Source organism: Lepisosteus oculatus, chromosome 1, assembly GCF_040954835.1.
Source record: "Lepisosteus oculatus isolate fLepOcu1 chromosome 1, fLepOcu1.hap2, whole genome shotgun sequence".
Classification (NCBI taxonomy): Eukaryota; Metazoa; Chordata; class Actinopteri; order Semionotiformes; family Lepisosteidae; genus Lepisosteus; species Lepisosteus oculatus.
The window spans coordinates 43,178,489-43,204,072 of record NC_090696.1 but is presented as its reverse complement, the minus strand read 5'-3'; the positions used below and the strand labels follow the sequence as shown (position 1 = coordinate 43,204,072).

General features: G+C 43.1%; 2 protein-coding genes and 1 long non-coding RNA gene across 5 annotated transcripts in view; 1 reads left to right on the top strand and 2 right to left on the bottom strand.

Moving 5' to 3' along the window:
* The window catches only part of LOC102692398 (limbin), a 134,686-nt gene that overhangs the window by 32,753 nt on the left and 76,349 nt on the right, over positions 1–25,584 (bottom strand). The window contains exons 14-15 of the mRNA XM_069190280.1: positions 4,342–4,805; positions 2,875–3,082 (exon numbers count right to left, since the gene is read on the bottom strand). Coding sequence (XP_069046381.1) covers positions 2,875–3,082; positions 4,342–4,805 — 672 coding nt within the window. The remainder of the gene's footprint in view (positions 1–2,874; positions 3,083–4,341; positions 4,806–25,584) is intronic.
* Positions 9,694–13,476, bottom strand: LOC138239197 (uncharacterized). 3 transcript variants are annotated; one of them, XM_069190266.1, is made up of 5 exons: positions 13,360–13,476; positions 11,248–11,395; positions 11,047–11,160; positions 10,897–10,941; positions 9,694–10,346 (listed from the first exon to the last, which is right to left on the bottom strand). In XM_069190266.1, exons 1-5 carry the CDS (start codon positions 13,404–13,406, stop codon positions 9,879–9,881), a joined length of 822 nt encoding a protein of 273 aa, XP_069046367.1. In that variant the 5' UTR covers positions 13,407–13,476; the 3' UTR covers positions 9,694–9,878. The 3 variants fall into 3 exon arrangements, with proteins under 3 accessions (XP_069046367.1, XP_069046376.1, XP_069046373.1); XM_069190275.1 differs by having other exon boundaries at positions 11,248–11,348; positions 13,360–13,473; XM_069190272.1 differs by lacking the exon at positions 10,897–10,941 and having other exon boundaries at positions 13,360–13,471.
* On the top strand, positions 13,558–15,282 carry LOC138239200 (uncharacterized). Its single transcript, XR_011189653.1, has 3 exons — positions 13,558–13,720; positions 13,833–13,919; positions 14,406–15,282. It is a non-coding gene; the product is annotated as an uncharacterized lncRNA (long non-coding RNA).

Genomic DNA, 25,584 nt, shown 5'->3' with positions numbered 1-25,584 from the left:
TTTTATGTACTTGATATCTCTAATCAATCCACTGCACTGCATTAAAACAAAACGAAAACTAGAACGCCCTTGCCATACCGTTTCGCGCTTCTTATCAGTTGCTCAAAAGTAATGTGACCGTATGAAATGCATAATATAAACCTAGAAACATATACACTATTTACGTAGTATCGGTGTCAAGACATACAGTACCTCTCAAATACTGTAAATCAAGTTAAAAATATTTCAAGACCGATTCTGGTCATAATGAAACCATGTTTCTTGGATGTTTTATTTAAAGTACCGAGCCCAGCCATATAGTTTATGTTTATCTTCTAAAATTAATATCGTTTATGGCCTTCACACGCGTTGCAGTATGCTCCTATTCTTTTTATGCTCAGCTACTAAGATTTCCCTTCAGTGGTAAAATTCCATATGAATATTCAATACTTAAACGGGCACAGTTAAGACATTAAATATACATATACATACTGTATACAGTACAGTTTGCATACGGTAATATGTTTATGTTAATCAATCTCTTTTATGAGCATGTGAAAGGCATGGTGAATCGATTCTCAAAAATTACTGTACTTTGCATGATTGGAAAAAAAGCGTGATTGCGAAATGCTGTGGTGTTACTTTTACAAAGACGGTCAATGAAAAAAGGAATGTGGACCAGGGCAATACTTTGAGTTTACACTTACAGCTTGTCCAAGGTCATTCATTATTAATACTATTAGTAATATCTTCGTTAAAGACTTTGATGGCGACAGCTCAAACATGAGAGGTTGAGCTTTATTAGCACCACCTTGCGGAAATTCCGGATACTATTATTTTGCTAGCGGTATTTACCGGTAACTCGCGGTAGACTGCGTACAGCGTACCGGAAAATAATGCAGTATCGCTCGCGCATTTTGAATTTCTGCATCTGTACTACAATGAATGTTTTAACAAACTTTAAGATGTAGCTGAATTTCATTTCATTTCAGTGTCTCAACTTTTCGACCCATTACTGCAGCCAATTCATGTCTTGCCCTTCGAAGGTGACATGGCAAACAAATACAACATTTCCCACATATTGAAAAAAAGCTGTAAACTTTTCTTCTGCTTTTGGTACACCTAAGGATACACCTAAACTAATGATAGGATCAACAAAGCCAAAAAAGCCAAAACAACTTACACCACTTACTGTACATTAGTCACCTCAGACAATTTAAGACTGTAAGTTCTTACAAACTAACCAAGACAGTTAATGTAAACATAATGATTGTGCCACATGCAGTATAACTCAACACAATGCTTGGCTTACAATGATATTTTACTACCACCAGTGCTCTGTGTCCAAATTAACATTTATAGAACCATTTATTCCATACTAAAAAGAGAAGAAAGAAAACACGTTTCAGCTGTAGAGCCTTCTTCGGGTGTAAGCTTTTTTTAGATTTATAGAACCATACTTGCCAGCCAATGAAAACTGCCTCAATATGCAAATCTTTACTAATTTGCTGCCCTGTCACAAGGGGAATGCCAAATCATCTCTCAGCAGCCTGCACAGAGACTTTAAAGATCAAGGCACCAAGAAAGTTAAGAAGTTATGTGTAGATGCTTAGAATACATTGTATCATTCAACTTACAGTATATTGCTTCCTCTCCTTACAATACTTAATATGCTTTAATAAACTAATTAAATCCTAAATCAAAATACTAATATATGTGTATTTTCTTGTTCTTGAGGAAACACACTTGTACTTAATGCAAAGCCATTCGCAACATCTCTGTTTAAGATTGTCGCCTATCAACAGTGCTTGATCTGTAAATTATGAGGTGCCAGAGCTCAATGTGGACAGGAGGAAGTGCGTATATGAAAAGCAACAGAAGTACCAGAGCACTTAATGTAGGCATGCGTGTAATACATCAGCATAATGCCACAACTGCCCATAACATGCCAACAAAAACTTTTAAAAAAGAATTGAATGAACAAGCATTCTAGGGATGTCAAGTATGAGCCAACACTAACCATTAAATTATGTGACGTTCTAGGTCATATCATTTTTTGCAATTATTATGCAACAATTATACATGCGTTATCCTTGAATTACAAGTTGTCGCTTTTTCAGTAATAAGTGTGTTGGAGAGTAGAAAAGAAGAAGCAAGACAGCAGGCCTGAAAGCTCTTGGGACTCTACTGTCCTCTGCATAACAGGTGTGTGGTCATCACTGGGAAGAGTTGAAAGAAAGAAAGAGCATAGCATTGACAAGTGGCCCTTGTAGTAAAAGACAGGCAGTAGTAAAAGTCTACTCCTTTTAGGTTTAGGTTAATTAAAAAGAATGTTGCTAACTGACCGTGCAATTGGTACTGAATTTTCCCATGCAATCATCGGCACTCTCACTCGTACTATGCACTGAAATACGGCACCTGTGTTATATCACAGTAGTTCGAGTTGTATGATTTAACTAATAGTCCAGTATTATTCCACATTCCTGAATACCTACAGCAACTACTTGCTCCCACCAACAGTAATTGTAATGTCCTGCACCTGCCCACATAATGTTCTGTGCACACAACAACTGTCTACTGTCCTGCAGGTACCCAATTTTGCTGCAGGGTTCTCTTGGGGAGTACCTGCTCCAGATTTACAAAGCTGCTTCTTCTAGACCCTTGTCTTGTGAGATATGTTCACCACATATAAAAAACTATGCAATCACATAACAGCCAACTTGGGTTTCCTGAATACCAATAACATCAAAGCATGTCAAAGTACTGTAAGACATATATCACTTTGACACAAACATTATTATATAATGAGTAATTTGCATTACATGCTGAATTTCCATAATTATGTCCCATACTGTGCTTTTTCTTTCCAGAAAGATCTGCAAGGCAGATAACTACCTGTTTCTCCTGTAGAGCTGCATAATTGTGTTCCATCTTCATTAGCATAGTTTTCCTCCAGTCTGACAGGCAGACCTGCAATCTAGACCTTGCCAGAGCCCTTGGAAGAACCAAGCACTTGTCCATCCTTGAAAGACAATACTGAAACTCCAGCTTCATCTTCAATAAATCATCATCAGACATTGTAAGCTGAGCTCTGCAGAGGTTTCTGTCAAACACAAGAACAACTTTTAAAACCTGTACAGTAACATTGAGAAAACCTGTTCTGTAGCACTTTAGCAACTCTTATAGATGGCTTGTAGACTAAGGCACCTCACTACAAATGAACTTGTTTGATGTTGGTATGATAATGAAATGAAGCCATTTAATGCATAAAGAAAATTACACTAAGAAAAAGCTTGTAGAATTGATTTTCCAGTTATATTAATTTCTATTGTAATTCTATCGTAACTGATTCACAACTTCAAATGTGTACCTGCAGAATCTAAAATGACCAGTTCCCCAGTACACTTCCAAAATATAATAATGTGCAATAGCTTTTCTACAAAATCACATTTTCCTATTGCACTTGTAGTTGGTTATTATATATCTTTGTCTTTTCTGAAACCTTATGTTGCAATGTCTTTGTTGAAGACTACTGTACAGTTTTATACATCTAAAATGAAACAGAAACACAGTGTTGTGCTATTTTTACGCAATGAAACAGCAAAACAAATAAAACAACACTTGCAGAACCAAGGCAGAGTATTGACAATAAACAAATTAGGCAATATTCAGTGAAAGTTAAAGAAGACCTGTTTCAATTTAAAATCTTTTAAAAGCCAATCTATAGACACTTAAATACAGGGGCCCTGCGTTTAATGTGCTTTTACGTCATTTACACTTAACATTGCTGTTTTACACTGCCCATTAAGGACTTTAAACGGGGATCCCACATCTTGTGATGTATTAATTATAAAGACTATTAACTGCACTATTAAAAATATTGAAGTTATTGAAATGTGTATTGTATGAGACTTAAAAAATTACTGTGACATTCTTATATATCTGGATTCAAGTTACAACAGCAATGCTTCTTGTGTTGTGATTTAAGGTTTTCCGTGTATAAGACTTACTAAAATTTTTAATGTAAACAAAGACTCATTACACTATGAAGATCTATCACTCATTTCCAAATGCCAGTTATTAGCATGCCCCAGTGAAGAAAGTACAGAAGCTAGAACATTTAGATAGTGAATTTGGGTAATAACGATCAGCTTTCTCCTTTATAGACTGCAGCAGTTTCCTCACAAGGTCCACCTTTTATTACAAGGTATATCCAACAGTAAATTCCACAATGACAGACTAAAAATTGACTTTTGGATTGCTTAGGTTGGATTGTTTCCCACAAAAAGTACTTAAAATGAAGAGAGGAAAGAACATTATAATTAAACAGTTATTTTTTTTCAGGAGAAGATATTTTCTTACTGAAACACTGCCCTCCCTCTCTGGCGCAAGGTCTGTTGTTCCTGAAGCTCCAGCCTCAGTTGCTCTTGGAGTGTATCCCTGCTCCTCTGGAGTGTTTTTACAGCGATTTTCCCTTCTTTGTGGAGCCTCTCCTGGGCTTTGGAGAGAGCGCTGGACACCAGCTCATGTGTCAGCCCAGAGTGCAGCAGGGCGTATCTTGGAGCTCCTAAGTCCATCAAGTGTTGGGCAATATTGGGCTGGATGGCCTTGATGTCACTCATTGCACTTTGGATAAGACGTATGGTAACTTTCCGGATGTCAGCAGCTGCCTCCTCATCCAGGTTATTAATGAGGTCCCCAAGCTCTAAACACTGAGATGTCAGGAGGTTTTGCCAACAGCTCAGGTAATCAGCAAGATCCAGACTTTCTTCTGAAGTTCTGGAAAAGGCAGACAGATCTTTGTGTTCTTCTTTATGCTTCTGAAGCTGGAACAGAAATGTTATTATTATTAGCACACTGAAATGATTTTCCTTTGCAAATTTTTTAATGATATGGTATCAGTAAGAGGGTGAGTTTTGTGAATCAAAACCAAGCTACTTCAGACAAGAGGTCAAAACCACTTTGAAAAACACGGAAATGGAAAGTTTAGTCTTTGATGAAACAGAGAATTAGGTATTGAGAGATAATGGAGATTAAATGAGTCACCCAGAAAGTAAATTGCAGCTGTGATAAAAAATAACTTTCTAAAAATTTCACAAAACAATAACTTACTGTAGTACTGATATGTAATATTTTGCCATTTGGAACATTATATATAGAGCTTCTAAGCTTTTTTATGCAGGGCCTTGATTGGTTATTCTAAATATACTAAGGATAAGGACTGCAGATCATGAGTGAGAGCACCAGATGACCATATTTAAGATAAGATAAGACTTTATTGATCCTGTAGGGAAATTGAGGAGACAACAATACTGGGAACCTCTATGGCTACTCCCCTTTCTGCTTCTCAATATACAGTAATACGTGTTTTTTAATCTAATTGTAATAGACTAGAATAATAGTGTCTTTAAACCTACCCCTTGCAGGTGGAATAATTGAAGCCAACCCTTGACATCTAGCACTTTAACACTTTCAGTGCTAACAGAGCAGAATCCAGCAGTGATGTCAAGACAAATCTTGAAAAAAAGTATTTAATTACATTGCCGTGGAGTATCATCTTGCAAGACTAAAACTGTTTACCTGCTATTTGTAATGTTGCATTTTACTGACACAGAAAAATCACCTTTGCTTTAATTTGCAGGACAACTAATCTAATTTTTTGCAGAATTTCAAAGAAAGAATTATAGAAGACGTTTTTTCTTCAAAGTACTGTACAGTTACACATGATCAACAAACAACCCTATGATGTCTAAGTTTATGCATAATTCAACAAAGAAAAATACATTAGTAATGAAAAAGAACCTTAAATACCTTAGAACTATCACTCTGCAATGTTACTGAACTCCTGTAATATTATTTCTTCTGATATGTTGTTGCTGATGCCTTTTTGTACTTTTCAATTGAAAATACATTGGACCATGACTGTTATTTCTTTAAAATACTATTGAATTTTAAATAGTGTTTTAGTTTCTTAAATTTTGTTAACATAGGGCAGAGTGGTGGCACAGTGGTTAGCACTGATGCCTCACAGAGCTGAGGCTCTGGGTTCATTTCCTGGGTTACTATCTGTGTGGAGTTTGTATGTTCTCCCTGTGTTTGTGTGGGTTTCCTTTGGTGCTTTGTTTCCTCCCACAGTCCAAAGACATGTTCCTAGGTCAATTTGCTTTGGAGAAAACTGTCCCTGGTGTGAGCATGTGTGTGTTTGTGTCTGTAGGTCCTCCGATAGACTGGTACAGTATATCCTGCATTACGCCTGTTGCTTGCCAGGATAGGTTCCAGATCCCCCTTAACCCCTAATAAGGTGCTCTGCAAACATTTTTAGACCCTTGCACAGTTTTTACATTTTATGTAGACACTTTAAGTCATTACAAGAAATGTATATTTTCTATATATACAACTTACTCCACACATGGAGTGAGTCATGGATACATAAGTATGCAAAACCTAAAATTATTTTAACATGCCTAAGTAGTTTCAATCTGTGTGAAATAATGGTTTGCATGATTACAGAATAAACACACATGTATTTGTCTGGTAGTGAAGCTCAGTGAAACCATAAACAACTTTCAAAACAACTCAGATAATATCAATATCTCGCTGGGCTTGTGCAAGTTGATCACTAAGAAGTGGAAGGTTCCCAGACACTGCCTAGATCAGACTGTCCCTCTGAACTGAGCAGACACGTAAGGAGGAATCTGGTTAGTGATGCCCTGCAAGGCCAACAGCAACTCTGAAAGAGTTACAGAGATCAATGACCAAGATGGGAGGAAGTGTTCATGGGTCAACAATACCCCAGTTACTCCACAAAGGGGGCTTGTATGGAAATGAAACAAAAAATCTTAGATTCTGCATGGAGTTTACAACAAAGTACCTAAGTGATGTAACAAACGTGGCAAAATGATTTGCAATCAGTTAAGATAAAATTGGAACTTTCTGGTCTTGCATGACGTTATATCTGACACAAACCCAACATAGTGCATCACTTGGTCAATACTATCACTACTGGGAAGGACAGCCGTGGCAACATTATCCTTCTCATCAGCAGGGATTGGGCAACTTGTGAAAACGTATGCTAACATACATGGAGTAAAGCACTGGCAGCTGTTAGAGGAAAACCTGCCACAGACCTAAAACTGGGATAACAATTCACCTTTCAACAGAACGATCACCAAAGCGATACTGGAGTGCCTTAAGAATAAGAATGTGGAAGTCCTTGAATGGCTCCGTCAAACTCCTGGCTTGAGTCCTACAGATCAGATGTCTGCAACCTACAACATGTGTGCCATTATTGGTACGCAAAGGGATTTTTAATGGCATGTACAATTCAAGTCTAAGCTATGATGTAAACAAAATAAAAAACTCTTAAAAACTATGCTTCTGTAATTCTTTAATTCTCTACAACATGCTACCCAATGAAAGCTCTTTGGCGTAGAAAAAGATGGTTCACTTTGTAACTGTATTGTTCTTAGCAGAGGTACAAGTAATAGGTTTATTTCACGCTGAAAAGAGAAGAAAGAAAACACAACGTTACAGCTGTGGAGCCTTCTTCGGGTGTAAGAAAGTTAGGGCAGTCAGTGATGCATTCTGACGCAGCTACCCACCTGAACTAACTTATTCTTAGCAGGGCTAGCCTATTGTTTTCACAGTTAAGTTTGCAATCCATGCTGCTGATAATAATAATTGCTAACACTTATGTAGCGCTTTTCTGGACACTCCACTCAAAGCGCTTTACAGGCAATGGGGACTCCCCTCCACCACCACCAATGTGCAGCATCCATTTAGTTGATGCGACAGCAGCTATAGTGCACCAAAACGGTCACCACACTATCAATGGGGAGGAGAGGAGAGTAAAGAAGCCAATTCATAGATGGGTATTATTAGGAGGCCATGATTGGTAAGGGCCAATGGGAAATTTGGCCAGGACACTGGGGTTACACCCATACTCTTTTCGAGAAACACACCAGGATTTTTAATGACCACAGAGAGTCATCCAAAGGACGGCGCCTTTTTACAGTATAGTGTCCCTGTCACTATACTGGGGCATTAGAACCCACATGGACCGCAGAGTGAGCGCCCCCTTCTGGCCCCACTAACACCTCTTCAAGCAGCAACCTTAGTTTTTCCAGGAGGTCTCCCACCAAGCTACTAACCAGGCTCACACCTGCTTAGTTTCAGTGGGTTGCCAGTTGTGAGTTGCAGAGTGATATGGCCATAATGTAATAACATTTTTCACACTTAAATGTAAAGTTAAACATTGCAAAGTGATTAAACAATTGCCTTGATGCAATCAAGATCTTTCTATCAGAAAAACTACCCTGAACTGCACATTAAGAAATGGGTTAAAAAACTAATCTTTCTAGCTGACACCACCACACACAAACACAACACAACCTCCATCTGCAGGGTACCGATCAAACTGTTATAGGTGTTATCAAAACAACTCAGATAATATCAATATCTCGCTGGGCTTGTGCAAGTTGATCACTAAGAAGCGGAAGGTTCCCAGACACTGCCTAGATCAGACTGTCCCTCTGAACTGAGCAGACACGTAAGGAGGAATCTGGTTAGTGATGCCCTGCAAGGCCAACAGCGACTCTGAAAGAGTTACAGAGATCAATGACCAAGATGGGAGGAAGTGTTCATGGGTCAACAATACCCCAGTTACTCCACAAAGGGGACTTGTATGGAAATGAAAAAAAAAATCTCAGATCCTGCATGGGGTTTACAACAAAGTACCTAAGTGATGTAGCAAACGTGGCAAAATGATTTGCAATCAGGTAAGATAAAATTGGAACTTTCTGGTCTTGCATGACGTTATATCTGACACCAGCGCACACAAACACAACACAACCTCCATCTGCAGGGTACCAAACTGTTATAGGTGTTATCAAGATGCGGAAGGCATTACATGCAAACATTGCCATTTTTTCTCGAGACATTAACAGCTCAACTTTCCACTATTCCCAACATTTTAAAGAACTTTCAAAACACTGCAGTAGTATAAAGCGACACCTTTCGTCAAACTTTTGACAGGTACCACGCCCCCTTTTCCATCCAATGGTCGTCCGCGGTGTTTGGTTGTCCCGCCCCCCAGCCATCCAATGGCGTGTTGTTATTTGTGCATGTCCCGCCCCCTCAGGAGCCAATGGTGTGGGTCGGAACCCCCTACCGGCCGGTCGCCCCGACGCCTCGGGGTGCCAAAGCCCCCAGCCGGCGCATCCCGGGTTGTGTGCGAGTGTGTATTGGTTTGGAAGTGGGAGCATGTCTGCCGCGGGGTTGAGTGCGCTCTATTATAACCCTAGGAAATCGGGCAGTTACGGCGGCGCAGGGGGTCTGTTGCGGGCCGCGAGATCCCGGGGTGTGCGCGGCGCCAGCCGCGGGCGGGTGGTCGAGTGGCTGTCCGGCCAGGCTGCTTATACGCTGCACAAGCCGGCGCGCGTGCGTTTTAAGAGAAACAGGACGCTGGTGTCCGAAATGGACTGGCAGTGGCAGGCCGACTTGGTGGACATGAGAGAACACCAAGCGTTCAACGACGGTTTCTGTTACATCTTAATGTGTATAGACATGCTGTCTAAATACGCTTGGGCCGTGGTTGCTTATATGCTGCAGAAGCCGTGTCTCCAAAACAGCCGGGGTGCAAGCACACACACACACACACACACTGACTGCGTAAAGTCTCACGGAAAGAAATCGCCGGGCAAACACCAGGTGAAATGTGAACCGCTTTATTTCAACAGGGGTTTTCAAACACCGAAACAGCGCAGCAGCACTTTTTACACAAGTTACAGACTCCAGTTTGCAAGTATGTGAAATGTGAACCGCTTTATTTCAACAGGGGTTTTCAAACAGTGAAACAACGCAGCACACATGCGTTACCGGCTCCTGTTTGCATTCAACAATTAAATGTTGGTGCGGAAAATTAGTTCGGTACACGTAACCACCACCCCTACGCTGCTGAGAAACTTTGCGGCATCTGAAAAAGCATTCATAACCCCCTTCCGCTCACCGTGTCTAAAGCCGTGCGAACCACACTGGGCGATCCGATCGAGCAGGGCAAAAAAATTTGCCTGCGTAACCAGCGGGATGGTGTTACCACAGGTTCTGTGCAAAACACGCTGTATTTTGGAATACACACTGTAGAACCCCCCAGGCTTCCTTTTCTGATCTGAAAACATCAGATCTGTAATAATTTCACTCAAGTTCTCGACATACGCATCTATCTCTTTAACAAATTTAAGGACATTAGCATTCGACTCTTTGTTTTGCATATCAAGCTTTGTAGAGAGAAGTGTGTAAAGCACTCTTAGTAAGAATTCAGACGTATACATTCGAAATTCTTCATTCTTCGGTCGATGGCACACCCGGGTCTGTAAAACAGAGTGAAATCTGTATTCACATTTTACATAGATCTTTTTTTTTGCGTCTGTAAAAATAAGAATAGTGTTTCTTTTGCAACACATCAAAAGTCACGTCTACTAATTTTTCATCCAGCTGTTCAAGGGTGGCGTGTACATGCTCGTATGGGGAGTGGTCCTCAATTATATTTTTTAGCAACTGTTTTATGCCCCGCTCAGTGTCATTTGTAATGGTGTACGAACCCAGACACCGGGCGGTGTACAGAACAACCGATAAAATTCGGGCTAAACTGAGAGACTTATAAATTTCTAAAGCGGCAAACGTCACATCTTCAAACCCATCTGTGTAGCCGATAGACAGACATGTGTGACCCCGCTGCCCAGGATGGTCAATCAAACAGGCCGGGCAGTCATCAACCAGGACCCCCTTTAAACAGTGCTTGAAGATGCAATAAACTACTGCTTTCACAATCTGGGGCATAACATCGGGCTCATTAGGGTCTGGGGCATCATCTTTATTAACATTTGGGCGAACACCCAAGCATAGACACGAGACATTCACATGTGTCGGCAGGCTGAAGATTGACCCGTCCACATCCTCTTTATTCTATTAAAGGAAAAAGAAAAGGAAGGCTTAACAAAATAGACATGCATTGCACCTAAAATACCGAGCATTTACACTTTTGAGCTAAGGTTTTTCGTTAATATTTACCATTTGTAGCGTGGTATCATCGCTAGCACCCGGCTGTTCTTCAGCATCTGGCACCCCAGCTGAACTCACACCCCCACCGCTGTCACCGGGTTCAGAGGGTGGGTTAGGGTTTTGCTAAAAAGAAGACCAAGTATTAAAATGACATACGCTAAGCACCGATACAACAATTCCACGAGTCGAAAAAATATTTTAGCCGCCTACCTCATCGCTTTGTAGAGTAGCGGACCCCGTTGTTTCTCCACACAAAGAAGCCATCTCAGCAGCTCTGTGGTGTCTGACAGCGCCAAGCACGCACTGCGGCCCTGTCAGGTCGGAGCGTTTAAGAATATGCGCCAATGGTGTAACACGCCTACATAACACAAGACATTTTACAATTGGTTGTGATGACCCCCCCCGATTTATCGAGAGCGAGAAGTATTCACATATCAGTTTATAAGTTTTAAAGTATAAGCACACAACGCAAACACAAATGATGTGTTTCACCCGAAAAGAAATTTTAAACACGCGGGGTTGGTCTTAAAGTTTTTAAAATAACGTAATAAGACACAGTTTATTTTTAATAACACATTCGCGACAGCTTTTTCGAAAGTTTGGGGTAAATTTCCACAGCATAAAAGCGCCAGCATAAAAGTCTTTAAGGTGTTAACAGACAACAAATGGTGGGGTGTTGTTCTACAGACTGTAACGGATTGTTCTTAAAGTTTTAAAATTGTTTCCCGGTAGAGATGATTTGTGATGATATTGGAGACGGGCGTGGGGAGGGGTTAGCTACAGGCTCTGGAATGCCGAGTGGGGGTTACAGGCTCCGGAATGCCGAGGGGGGGTGCTAAAATTGACACCAGTGAAAGTTTACAAACATTTTAAACTCATGTAAAGTTTTCTAATTTACAAACACCACAGGTATTTCACGCAAAAATGTTCTTAACAGCGCAGCGCTGAAAAATAAAACCTCAAAACGTCAAGCTTGGTTTGTGAACACAGCCCTATAAAGAACAGATACATAATAAAAAACATTTTGCTTGATAATATTCTCAGCGGTCTGCTGGTGAATCAAACAAAGACAACGCGGCACGTTTTCGCCACGTTTTAACAGCTAAGAAATGTAGACACCGTTGTATGTCTTAAAATAATATAGATTTTAACATTATAACGCGCTATATTCGCTTATCAGTTTATAAGTTTTAAACTTTAAAAGTATTAACACACAACGCAAACACAAATGATGTGTTTCACCCGACAAGAAATTTTAAACGCGTGGTTGGCCTTAAAGTTTTTAAAATAACGTAATAAGACACAGTTTATTTTTAATAACACATTCGCGACAGCTTTTTTCGAAAGTTTGGGATAAATTTCCACACAGCGCCAGCATAAAAGTCTTTAAGGTGTTAACAGACAACAAATGGTGGGGTGTTGTTCTACAGACTGTAACGGATTGTTCTTAAAGTTTTAAAATTGTTTCCCGGTAGAGATGCATTGTGATGATGTTGGAGACGGGGGGTGGGGAGGGGTTAGCTACAGGCTCTGGAATGCAGGGGGGGCTAAAATTGACACCAGTGAAAGTTTACAAACATTTTAAATTCATGTAAAGTTTTCTAATTTACAAACACCACAGGTATTTCACGCAAAAATGTTCTTAACAGCGCAGCGCTGAAAAATAAAACCTCAAAACGTCAAGCTTGGTTTGTGAACACGGCCCTATAAAGAACAGATACATAATAAAAAACATTTTGCTTGATAATATTCTTAGCGGTCTGTTGGTGAATCAAACAAAGACAACGCGGTACATTTTCGCCACGTTTTAACAGCTATGAAATGTAGACACCGTTGTATGTCTTAAAATAATATAGATTTTAACATTATAACGGTCTAAAACGTTTTCTAAAATGTTTCTTAAAATAATTTCTACAGACCAGTACGTGCACCCCCCAACGATAGCTAAGATTAATGGTTTTATGGGGGGACCATGTGTGTTTCTTAGAAGAGAATGTTTAGCGGCTTGAGTATAAGTACCAGCGGTTTAACAGACGAAGTTTTAGCTGCATTCCAATTCCTACAGTCTCACGTTATCGCCTAACTCGTCAGAATGGACCACGCCGATCAATTGCAACAGTCTGAAGATAGTCTGTTTACAGAAATAGAACTGTTCGACTTGATAGACGAAGCCGCGGATTCAGCGAATTTCAGCGGTATGTATATCTGGCTTATTGTGAGACAATTACAACATCGCGGTGCATGTCTCGTGTTAGCTATAGTTACAAAACGTTGTATAATATTTGTATACTAGGCAATATTGAATGAATATAATGGAATTACCCGCGATTGGTGCCGTAATGTGGTCGTGACTGTGTGTATCCATTCATTTCCAATAGCACCGAAAACCACGGGTGTAAAAAGACCAGTTACGATGCAGCACAACACCGGTGAGTAATTACGACAATGTTTTGAATAACGCTTTACGGCCATGTGAGTCTTAAAGACACATGGGGTATATACGCCGCACCAAAACGCGCATGTGTCTATTCCACAGATGCGGGCGAAGGGACAAGTCGCCACACATTTAAAAAACCCCGTTTGGGGTTTGCATTACCAACCCAAAACCTTGTGGTGACACAGGCCGATGTTCACATCATACCAGACGGTGCGGGGGATATTATCAGAGCGCCTGAGAGAAGAGGTTGGTATTATATAAAACATTCTTATAGCCTGGTCATTTAAACGTGTCTATAATAAAAATACATACCGTTTTTCTATATTTTTCACTAATGTTATTTTCCCACGCCGTGCAGACCCCGGACCTTCAAAAAATAAACTGCGGCGCGCCAACAAGTTAACTGGGGCATCGAGCTCAAAACGACTGAAACCAACCGGCAAAGGTTAATATAGTTAATATAATTAAGCGTGGTCAAGATGTGTTATGATCCACTTACGGTAAACGTTACTTCTTTTGTTAGGCTGTTAATTCGCTGAAAGATCCTACTGCGCGGAGTTTTCTGTTTGGGGGTGTTAAAAAACCTTATTTTAAAACTGCCTAGCTTTTAAAGTTAAAAGCGACTGGTGTGTGCGTGGGTCTACATGCCGCTAGCACGCCGCTTGACCCAGTAGCGCCACCACCGACGTCAAGGAAACCGGTGTAACAACATGGCCTGGGTAACTTGCTCCATTCACCCACAGCCCTTTGTGTAAGGGGGCAGCATATGCGTGGCGTTTTTATCATAGTTATCGTAGTTTTCTGACTTTGACAGTTTAGATTTCATTGATTGTTGTGTTGAAAAGTCTTTTATTTTTATCACAGTGTTGTTTTCAGATTTTGAGATGTGGAGCATTGGCGTGGTAATAAAAAGTCTTATTTTTTCACACAGCATCTGTATCGACGCGCGGTGAAACAAATGCGGTGGAAACGTCGGAACCCGAGGTGGTGACTGCATCCGAGACGACTGTTAAGACGTCGGCCAAAGCCAGACGTGTCAAGCCTGCGGAGCGAAATAATAACGCGCCTAAAGACTTGGTGTTGGGTGATGTGCTAGACTCCGTGCGCGGTATTACACAGATACTAACAACGGTGCGCAGTAGTGAGGTGACCAAAAAACGAGTTTTAGAGCGTCTAAGAGCGGTTTTACCCGGTGTACAGGCCTTGTTTCCAAAACCGATCCAGGTTTTCAGCGCTAACATCTTAGATATAATTTCTAAAGAGGATGCCGATCTAACCTCCGGATTTCAGAACCTGTTGATGCTATTTCATGCTTCATCGGTGGAAATCCCCGGTGATAAATGACTAAACATGCGGTCTAAAAAGTGCTTAAAAGACCAACCGCTTGCCAACCGCAAGCTTTTGTACATAAATAAAAGAATTAAACTGGCAAAAGCATGTTTGTTGCGTCGTCAAAGATTCAGAGCGAGGCATCAGATTTCCCAAGGGTCGCCCGAGCCACGCAATGAAAATGCCGTGGTAGAAAATAACTTAAGGCCCGAGGTTGTTGTGGCTGAACAGGATGGTGGTAACCCAGAACCGGTTGTACTGAACGATCTGAATCAGGTTGGTGGCGGTGCCGTGGTGAATAGAGACCCCATGGTTTTCCTGGAGTGTATACGCCGTTATAACAGGGCTTATAATAATTTTAGAGCAACAGAGCACCATGAAGAATTTCGTTTTGTTAATCTCGACAGAATAACCTCGTATGTACAGGCTATAGACGCTGTGCATGGTGCAGTCCAGAGAATATTGGACGAACTTTCTCCAAACATCGGGGGGAATGATTTTGTACAGCTGCGTTTGACAGCGGGTGGTTTTAACAAACCCTTGTTCTCACGCAGGAGACACCCCGGAGAATTAAATGCGGCCGATTTTTTAAGCCACATCTCGGACCTCTTACAGAGCCACACAGAGGTTCTCACCGATGACACCCTCCGCTTAGTGGTGACGATAGTTAGGAATATGCAGGGGGGTGCCCGCCGAAGATTTAAATCCGTTCTGTACAGCCGGGTAATTGCGCAGAAAAAAGCACACCTTATCGACTTACATTACACGGGCGGTAATCTGTGTTTCGCCGGGAGTGTGTACGGTTTGTTGAATGAGGGTTGTACCGATGGGGAAATGTTACAGGGTGCTAAACGAATGCACAAAGAGTTGGGTTTTCCAGAGAATCGGAAAATTAGTTTGTCAGACATTACCGCTTTTGAAAAACATTTAAAGGTGGTTATTAAAATTTTGTACCACGACCAGGGTGATTGGAAATATTTTACAACGGGACCCACACCACCAAATTCTAAAATACTTTTTGTTCTACTGCATGAAGAGCATTTTTATGGGGTTTTAAATATTAAAGCTTTTGTGGGGGCGGCGTATTTTTGCACTAACTGCCACGCCGCGTATAGCCACAAGAACGCACACGCCTGTGTTAAAGCTTGTAAAACCTGTTTAGATCCCCAGTGTTGCGAAATTGATGCTGAAATTCAGAATTGCCCGGCCTGTAAGGTCTTTTGTCGTAGCTCACAGTGTTTGGCGAGACACTTGCGGAATGCGGCGACGGGTGTGAGTAAGTGTGAGCGCAGGGTCTTTTGTGAGAAATGTGGGGTTTATAACCTCGCAAGTCACAAATGTAAAGAGAAACTGTGCTCGCGTTGTAACAACGTGATCGACACCCCGGACACACATTTGTGCTACATACCGCCTTTGGACAACCCCAAAATTTCAAACAAGTACATTTTTTTCGACTTTGAATGCATGCAGGAAACGGGGACCCACATACCAAATTACGTCCACGCCCTTCATATTGACAATAAACGCAGCTGGGAATTTTATGGTGAAACTTGTCTAAAGGATTTTGTGTGTAAATTTATCGATAGACGTTTCAAAAACCATACGTTCATATCGCACAATGGCAAGGGATATGACAATTACCTAGTGATCAGGCAGTTGTTAGCTGAAAAGATGGACGTTGAACTAATAAATCAGGGTGGTAAGATAATGTGTATGACCGTAAAAGCTCTGAACATCCGATTTATCGATTCTTTAAACTTTCTGCCTATGAAATTAAGCAAACTGCCGGCCGCCATGGGGTTCCCCGGGTGTAAGGGTCATTTTCCACACTTGATGAACACTGCAGAAAACCAAAATTATGTCGGACCGATGCCTCCGCCTGAACTTTACGGCGTTAACTACATGCTGCCGGGCGAGAAAGCCGAGTTTTTGGTTTGGTATGAAGAATGCCGGGGAAGTGTGTTTAACTTACAGAGAGAGTTGAAACGTTACTGCCAGTTGGATGTGGCAATTCTAAGAGAAGGCTGTGTCAGGTTTCGGGACGAGGTCATGAATATGACCAGACAGACACGCGTGACTGAGTCAGGGGCCGCCTGCGTTGTGTGCATCGACCCCTTTCAGTTTGTGACCATCGCTAGTGTCTGCATGGCCATGTTCAGACTTATGTTTTTACAGGAAGAGACGATTGCGTTGCTACCCCATGACAATTACCACCGCCAGCAAAAACGATTTTCTACACCCAGCATTCAATGGCTTATGTACATTGAACACACAGAGCGCGTTAAAATCCAACACGCGTTAACCACGGCCGGTGAGTTCAAGGTTGGCCCATATTTTCTGGATGGGTATGCTGTAATTGACGGCGTGCCGACAGCCTTTGAGTTCAACGGTTGCTTTTTTCACGGTTGTAGCGTTTGTTATTGTGAAAGCGATTTTAATCAGCTGACAAACACTACTTTTGGTTGGTTGTACAGAAAGACGATGGTGAAAATTAATTTTCTCAAAATGAGAGGTTTTAACGTGCGTGTTTTGTGGGAGCACGAGTTCAGAGACATGCTTGTTGAAAATGGAGACTTGGGTAAATTTCTAACAGCCGCACAATTACCAGAGCCTCTGCAACCTCGCGAGTCGCTTTTTGGGGGGAGAACAAATGCGATTTGTTTGCATTACACAGCGCAGCCCGGTGAAAAAATTCATTACTATGATTTCACCAGTCTGTATCCGTTTGTGAACAAAACTAAAAAATACCCACTGGGCCACCCCCGAATAATATATAACAACTTTGGAGATTTAAAACTGTATTTCGGTTTAGCGAAGGTGAAAGTTTACCCACCCAGACGTTTGTACTTTCCAGTTCTACCAACCAAAATTGACAAAAAACTGTTTTTCACGCTGTGTCGTACGTGTGCTGAAACAAAACAGACCACCCCCTGTGAGCACAGTGATGAAGATCGCGCCTTGACTGGTGTCTGGTGCACCCCCGAATTACAGAAGGCCGTAGACCTGGGGTATAGAGTGTGTAAAATTTACGAAATTTGGCATTTCGAAAAGGCCTCACACGATCTTTTTACCGACTACATCAAACTGCATCTGAAAGGGAAGCAGGAAGCTTCGGGGTTTCCAGAGTGGTGTACAGATGTCGCGAAACAACAAAGATATATCGGCGAATATTATGAAAAAGAGGGCGTCCGGCTGGACCCCGGCAACATTAAAAAGAATCCGGCCAAAAGACAGCTTTCAAAAATTGCCTTGAACAGTTTGTGGGGGAAGTATGGGCAAAGAGACAATTTACCACAGACCACCATTGTGAGAAACCCCGATGAATTGTTCCGGTACTTATTTACGCCATATCATGAGGTGTCAGCCTGCGAGTTTATCGATGAAAACACAGCCTGTGTTACGTGGAAACACACTAAACACCACTATACGGGGCATTCAAACACTAACATTTTCATCGCTAGCTTTACAACCGCCTATGCCCGCTTGGAGTTATACAATCTGCTAAATGCTTTGCAAGGCCGTTGTCTCTACCATGACACAGATTCCGTTATCTTTGTGAGCCGGGAGGGTGAGTGGAATCCGGAACTGGGCGACTACTTGGGTGAGTTGACCAGCGAAATCGATGCTGGTCAACACATCACCGAGTTTGTGTCAACAGGACCCAAGTCGTACGGGTACAAACTGTCTGGAGGGAAAGCCTGTTTAAAGGTAAAAGGCATTACGCTCAATGTGAACAATTGTGAAAAAGTTAACTTTGAGAGTCTGCGGGACTTGGTTTTTGACTATGGCGTTAACCCTTATGCAGAGTGCCGGGAATTTAAACACATTTCTATTCAACAGCCGATGATCGTGCGTGTTAAAAAGGATTGGCGCATTGAGACCCGGACCTTAAAGAAAACCCAGAAGGTGGTGTACGACAAGCGGGTGCTGCAAGAAAATTTGACATCGTTGCCCTACGGATATTAACACGATGGATGTCAGGTTAAAACACCCTTTTTCGTGCATTTTGTCCGGACCCTCGAATTGCGGTAAAAGTTATTTTATAAAACAGCTCTTGGAGAGCGGTGATACCGTTATGACTCGTAAACCCGAAAACATAGTCTGGTGTTACAGCTGCTGGCAACCTCTATACGACGAGTTGCTTGTGAAATTTCCATACATTCAGTTTATAGAAGGACTACCGACGTCGTTTTCCGACGACCAGCTACTGCCGCCGGGTAGCGTAAATTTGATTATAGTGGATGATTTGATGGAGTCTGCGTGTGAAAATAATGAGATAGAAAAAGCTTTTACCAAATACGTACACCACCGAAACCTCAGCATCATGTATATCGTCCAAAATGTGTTTTGTCAAGGTCGGAAAAGTAGAACCATTGCGTTAAATACAAAGTACATGGTGCTGTTTAAAAACCCTAGAGATAAACTACAGATTACAACCCTGTCCCGGCAGATGTACCCCGGTAAAGCCAAATTTTTTTTGGAAGCGTTCGATGACGCTACTAAAAAACCTTTCGGTTACTTGTTGGTGGATTTAAATGCCGACACCCCAGATGACTATCGCTTGCGAACAGGTCTTTTCCCCCCAGATGTACCCACGGCTTATGTGTTTAAAAAATCTAAAAGTCGGTGATCTCACAACCACCGACTCAGTCGAAAAACACGTTCGGGGCGTCGTCATGTCTTCACGCGTTCGGAGAAACCTGACTCTCTTAAATTTTCTGGTAAAAGCCACCCCCAAACAGCGGAAAGCTATTCTCTGCGGGGCTACAAATGATCTTGTACAGGCCATAGCTGAAATCGCCTTGAATACCTTGAAAGGGAACATACCGTTATCTGCTAAGCAGTTTGGGACCCTGAAGAGAAAGCGTAAGCTTATAAAGACTTTGAGTCGAAAGGGTCTTTCTCTTAAAAGAAAGAGACTCTTGGTGAACCAGTCCGGTGGTTTTATCGGGGCGCTGTTGAGTATTGCCGTACCACTGATTACGGGACTTCTACAACGTCGATAATGGAGCACGCTGAAAAAATGTACCTGGTACCTCAGAAACAGCTCGAGCGACTCCGAGAGCGGTCTGGGGTCGAAAGCGATGTAAGAAAAATAACCGCCCGTCGACTGGATGATGAAATGCGTGACATTCTGCAGAACTCGCATCTGCCCGAATATGAAAAAGTGAAATTGTACAGCCAGGTGTTGCAACGGTATTTGGCATTAGTACGCCAGGAGACTTCCGAAAAGGGGACTTTAACCGTTGTACTACCGGAAAATGCACCCACCGAACTATCACGTACGTTCGCGCAACCGCCGTCATCGAGCGAGGCTGATTTTGGGTATATTTTGGACAGCGTGTCTCAGAGGTTCCGGAGAAATGCCGAGATATTGTTAAAGACCATGGCCCGCAATGAACCACTAATAGCCTGGAATGAAAAGGGGGAATTTGTGTACAAGGGGGCACCCGTTGAGGGCTCTCACATGATTGATCTTGTCCGGGCTCTCACGCAGCAGCAAGCAGTTGCTGGCGGTAAGAAGCCTAAAGGTTGGGATGTGTTCATGGAGGCTATGGCTGAAATCAACGTGCCGGGCACCTTGCTAGCCAACGCTGGTAACCGAGAGCTACTTGAAAAACTCAAGGCTGCCCCGCCGGGGTGTGCCGCGGCGGCCAAAACTTTAAAACAACCGGTAGAGTTGTCGACGGTCGACCCGGTCTCTAAGATAACCGCTGAAAGGAGACGATCATTAATACCTAGACCCACATGGCTGTCTTTGTAACATTTTTTTCTCTGGGTCTGTGTGTTTGTGTTAAATGACTTGAAATGTATATTAAAAAGCGTGCGCAATATGTTTAAAAATGGTTTGTCTGTAACATGTATTAAAAAAAGCTTGAGCGCTGTAACAGCGAATGTATAATAAAAATATTGTGTTGATTTTCATCCATGTTTTGTGTTCTTTTTAAATAATAACCACACAGACGTCGAAATGGTTCGATTTCATTTTTATTTTAGACGACCGATTAACATTTATGACATGTTTTAAATTGTCGTAAACACCCGCATAATTGAACATTCGTATTTTCAAAGGGGTTGAAAGGGTACCGGGGTCTCCGTCTCACACGACGTCGGTTTTTCAGAAACATTTCCACCATGCGGTCATTCTGGATTGCATCCGTAGAATAAAGTTCTAAAATGTTTCTAAAAGATAAACCTTTACATCTATGGTATAGAAAAAAGACGCAGTGTAGACCGCAGGTCACTGCAAAAGAATCTTGCAATTGTCTGTTATTGTAAAATATGGAGTTAGCATTTCTGTTTAAGAAATCATTAATGTTCTTGGGAAAGAAAAAGGCTTCGGGTGAAAATCCGTAGGAGTCGAAAAATTCTGCGCCCTCGTCGTCGGGTAAGTAAATAGCCAGCCAGTGTTCACCGGGGCGGTCGTGTGGGTGAGTATTAACTATTAAACTCAGAGGGCGCCGCGCCAGTCTCTCGCTCGGTAGGGCATCACTGGGGAACACGCCTAGAAAACTGTCTCGGGTATAGCGGTCTCGGGTTAGAATGTCTTCCAGCTGTTTGGTGTTCATCTTTATGTGCAGGTTGTGTGGTCTCCCAGCGCTTTTTAGCTGAAGTCGTAAATGACTTGACGTCTCATATCCAGCTCTATCACGTTGTCGAACAGCGCGTACACAACCATGTTAACGGTTGTGGGTAGCGGGGTCGCGAAGCGTATTTCAGCTCTCAGATTACCCGATTTGATAAGTGAATAATGTCCTGTGCACTCGTCGTCGGGGCTGAGGTTGAAAGCGAACAATGTGTAACCGCGCGCGTACTCCTCGCGGTCCACCAGAACTGGTTTGTCTTTCAGACGCTTCCCGGCTGTTTCCACCAGATTAAAATATTCACGGACGCAATGTCCATTCTGGAAGTCTGGTTGAAGCGGTTTAGTGGGGATTTGTTCCCCGTCCGCGTAGAGAGCCAGAAAGTTAACGTTGTAGTGTTTAAAATTGAAGGGGTTTTGGGTAAAACTGCCGCTGAATGCCGCGTTGTCCACAAACCCCAAAATGACCACTTTGGGTAGCTGCCCGAGAAATAGGTTTTCTTGGTTACACACACGGCTCCCGGCAGGCAGGCTGAAGACTTTCATCTGTACGCGGTCTATGGGGTATTTAGCGTTGGCCGTCAGGAGTGCTTCGGCGTGTCCCAGTCTGACCCCGGGTGACACTCTGACTCTTTTCACAAACAAAGATGCAGAGAGTACGCTCAGTTTGTGTTCTCCGGCGTTGTTCATTAAGCAGAAAGCATCTCTGTTTCGCGTGAGTTTTATTTTCAGGTCTACGCCATTCAGTAGTAGTTTGTCCTGAAAAAACAGGTCGGCGTGAATGTGTCCCAGGAGCTCCAGTTTTCGGCTTTGCGTCGTGTATGATGCTCTTTTTCGGAACCCCTGATTGGGACCATCCAAAATTGTGGACTCGTGTTCACCGGCTGTGTCTTTGTAAAAGAGACCTGTTGAATACTGCGTCTTCAGCGTCTCTTCACTGTAGTTCAGGACCGACTCTATAAAGGCTCTGTAAGGATAGCAGTTGTTGCTCTGGCTGATCAATCGGTCTCCTACGGTGATGTCAACCTGGCTGAAGATGGCAGCGATGGGGTAGTTCACCAGGCTCACACGGGCTGCCGCATCAATGTCCCGACCGTCTGCTTCCGTTATTTTACAGGTCAGATAGAGCAGCGTGTTGTTTAAATCTAAATAATCTTCACCGTTGCCTGCGACGTAGAACTCCAGAGGTGCGTTTTCCGTGAGGGCCGTGAGGGGTGGAACTTCTATGTAAAAACTTTTCTCGACGCTTGTTTGGGTAGGCGCTAATTGAAATATGTCCAGCTCCGACTTGGCGCATTCTGCAGACCCGCCGTGAACAAATGCCATGTTTAAAATATGTCTCGTTTCGTGTCGCGTTGATTGCGGTGTGTCACGCTCTTCTTGGTCGACCTGAAGCTTCTATGAGTTGCCTGTCTGCGCTTAGCCGTTCTTTTATCAGGTTTCGGCGGCCCCCGACGGTGGGCTGATGACGTCTGTCTTTTTCTACCGACACCCCTGCGGATGTATGCTAGACCCGAACCTTCCTGCTGATGTGCACCCACCTTAGACATGACCGCGCTTGTAACGTTGCCGACCACGTCTTTGGCGATGTTTTTAGCAGCCGATGCCATGTGCGGCTTAGCTATTTCAAACCCGCGTTTCAGAAAAGGCACGGCTTTTCTAAATAGCGCTCTGAAAATACCACCGATACCAGCGCCGTACTGAACCGGTAGCCCTGAAAATCCTGGTAATCCATAACCAGCCTGTTGTTTGTAGTAGTGGGTATACAGAGAAGGATCCCCGTAGCTCTTGATGACCGTCATCCTTTTAGATGTTTGACGCTTTCACAGGTCTGAAATGCAGCTTGACGATGACCTTTCCAAATGCAAATGACACGTGTTCGTTTTGATCCGTCTTTATTTCAATAGTGATGTTGTTAAAATGGTCGATGCTCACCGGCACGTAATGGGGTTTGTCGTACAATACTGTGACGAATTCACCATCCACGCCTCTGAAGGGCACACAACGCAAAAGCGGTGCGTAGACGTCGCCTACTAACTGGTGTTCTATGATATCGGTGTATATATACATGGTGTTAAATCCGCCAGTCATATCGACGGGGTGCGGTGATTTTACACCCGCGACACCCGAATTGAAACCCAACATCCGCGCTAGGCGATTACGCAGCTGCATAACAAACCGTTTATCACTAACAATTCTTACCGAACGGCTAATGGGGTTGTATTTAAGACTTACAGCCGTTAACTTGGATTTTTCAGCAGCCCGTTTCATTTCATGCAAGAGCTGTTCGATGTTGCCGTAGTACCCTCTCGGTAAGGTACAGGTCCAGATAGTCTTGAGCTCCTCGCTGATGAACAGAAAAACTTCGTCTTCATCAAAAGTGTTTAGTGTATTCGGATAGTGTAGCTCGACCAGGCCCACTTCCCAGCCCCCGTCCAGGTCAATCGCCTTTGCCAGATGCTCTGTGAAGCAGGCGTTAGTGTTCTTTGGAAACATCTTTGAGGATGAATTACTGGCCAGCGTCACATAGAAACCATTGGGGTTCATTTTTCACCACCTCTATATGTCTCGGACCTCAGAAGCCTTCACCCAACTATTGAATTTATCGCTCCAGCCACGCCACTTTACCAAAAGCTGTTTGTTTTTGCCACGACCCCTGGTTGCTAAAATCGTTTGGATGCGGTAGACGTTCTCAACATCCGGGTTTATCTTCTGTAGCTCTTCGGCATAGAAGGAACCCTTAATATCATCGCCTGCGTAGTCCTGCAGTTTGTAATAGGGTCTCAGAGCCGCGGACCGCTCTTTGACAATGAAAATTTCATCTGTGAAGGTCTGTTCATATCCCTTCTCAAACACTCCCTTTATTTTGGACACCCGCACGCGATCACCCACATTAAATGAAAACTTTGACGGTTTTCTCTTAAAGTGAGCGTCATAGACCGTTCTCCACACCTCAAGGGAGTTGTCGGGCGTAACAGAAGCCGGGGTTCGTTTAATAGTCGTGTGGTAACTATGGTTATAAGCGTAAATAAGATCTGAAAGGACGTCGATATAACGAAAGGTGTTTTTGTGTGTCAGGTACCTCCACATTTTTGTTTTAATAGTTCTGTTAAACCTTTCGACCACACTAGCCTTCACATCGCTGGCCGTAACGAAATGTTTAATATTCTCACGTTTGAGAAAATTTTGGAAGGTCCTGTTAAGAAATTCTTTACCCTCGTCCGTTTGTAGCTTTTTAGGAGTCCGACCCTCTTGCAGTATATTTCGGAAAGCGCCTGTCACGGCCCCACCAGTCTTGGTTTTCAGCGGCACGGCCCAAGCGTATTTAGACAGCATGTCTATACACATTAAGATGTAACAGAAACCGTCGTTGAACGCTTGGTGTTCTCTCATGTCCACCAAGTCGGCCTGCCACTGCCAGTCCATTTCGGACACCAGCGTCCTGTTTCTCTTAAAACGCACGCGCGCCGGCTTGTGCAGCGTATAAGCAGCCTGGCCGGACAGCCACTCGACCACCCGCCCGCGGCTGGCGCCGCGCACACCCCGGGATCTCGCGGCCCGCAACAGACCCCCTGCGCCGCCGTAACTGCCCGATTTCCTAGGGTTATAATAGAGCGCACTCAACCCCGCGGCAGACATGCTCCCACTTCCAAACCAATACACACTCGCACACAACCCGGGATGCGCCGGCTGGGGGCTTTGGCACCCCGAGGCGTCGGGGCGACCGGCCGGTAGGGGGTTCCGACCCACACCATTGGCTCCTGAGGGGGCGGGACATGCACAAATAACAACACGCCATTGGATGGCTGGGGGGCGGGACAACCAAACACCGCGGACGACCATTGGATGGAAAAGGGGGCGTGGTACCTGTCAAAAGTTTGACGAAAGGTGTCGCTTTATACTACTCACTGCACACTCTGTATTTCTGAGTTTGGAGTGTACACATGAGAAATGACATCAGAATTGTCTGTCAGATTTCAGGATTCCTAACACTTTGGGATATCTTTTCTTTTCTGATTAAACCAGACAGCTTTCATACCAGAGAAAGATTTTTTGGTGTTTCAGCGAGCGGGTGTGGAGGATTTTGAAACGCATCAGAGTAAACTTAGCTCAAATATCAATATACTCTTGATTTTTACATTTTTGGAAGTTCAATTGTCCTAACGAAACCACCAAGAGATGTCAAACTTGCATTTTG

What these genes read in the sequence shown, in the direction of transcription:
- LOC138239197 (XM_069190266.1), bottom strand. Translation starts at nt 13,406, where the DNA reads ATGAATGGATACACACAGTCACGACCACATTACGGCACCAATCGCGG. An exon ending in CTACTCTACAAAGCGATGAG is followed by an intron (nt 11,161 to 11,247) that starts GTAGGCGGCTAA and finishes TCTTCTTTTTAG; the next exon opens with CAAAACCCTAACCCACCCTC. An exon ending in TCTTCAGCCTGCCGACACAT is followed by an intron (nt 10,347 to 10,896) that starts GTGAATGTCTCG and finishes TCTGTTTTACAG; the next exon opens with ACCCGGGTGTGCCATCGACC.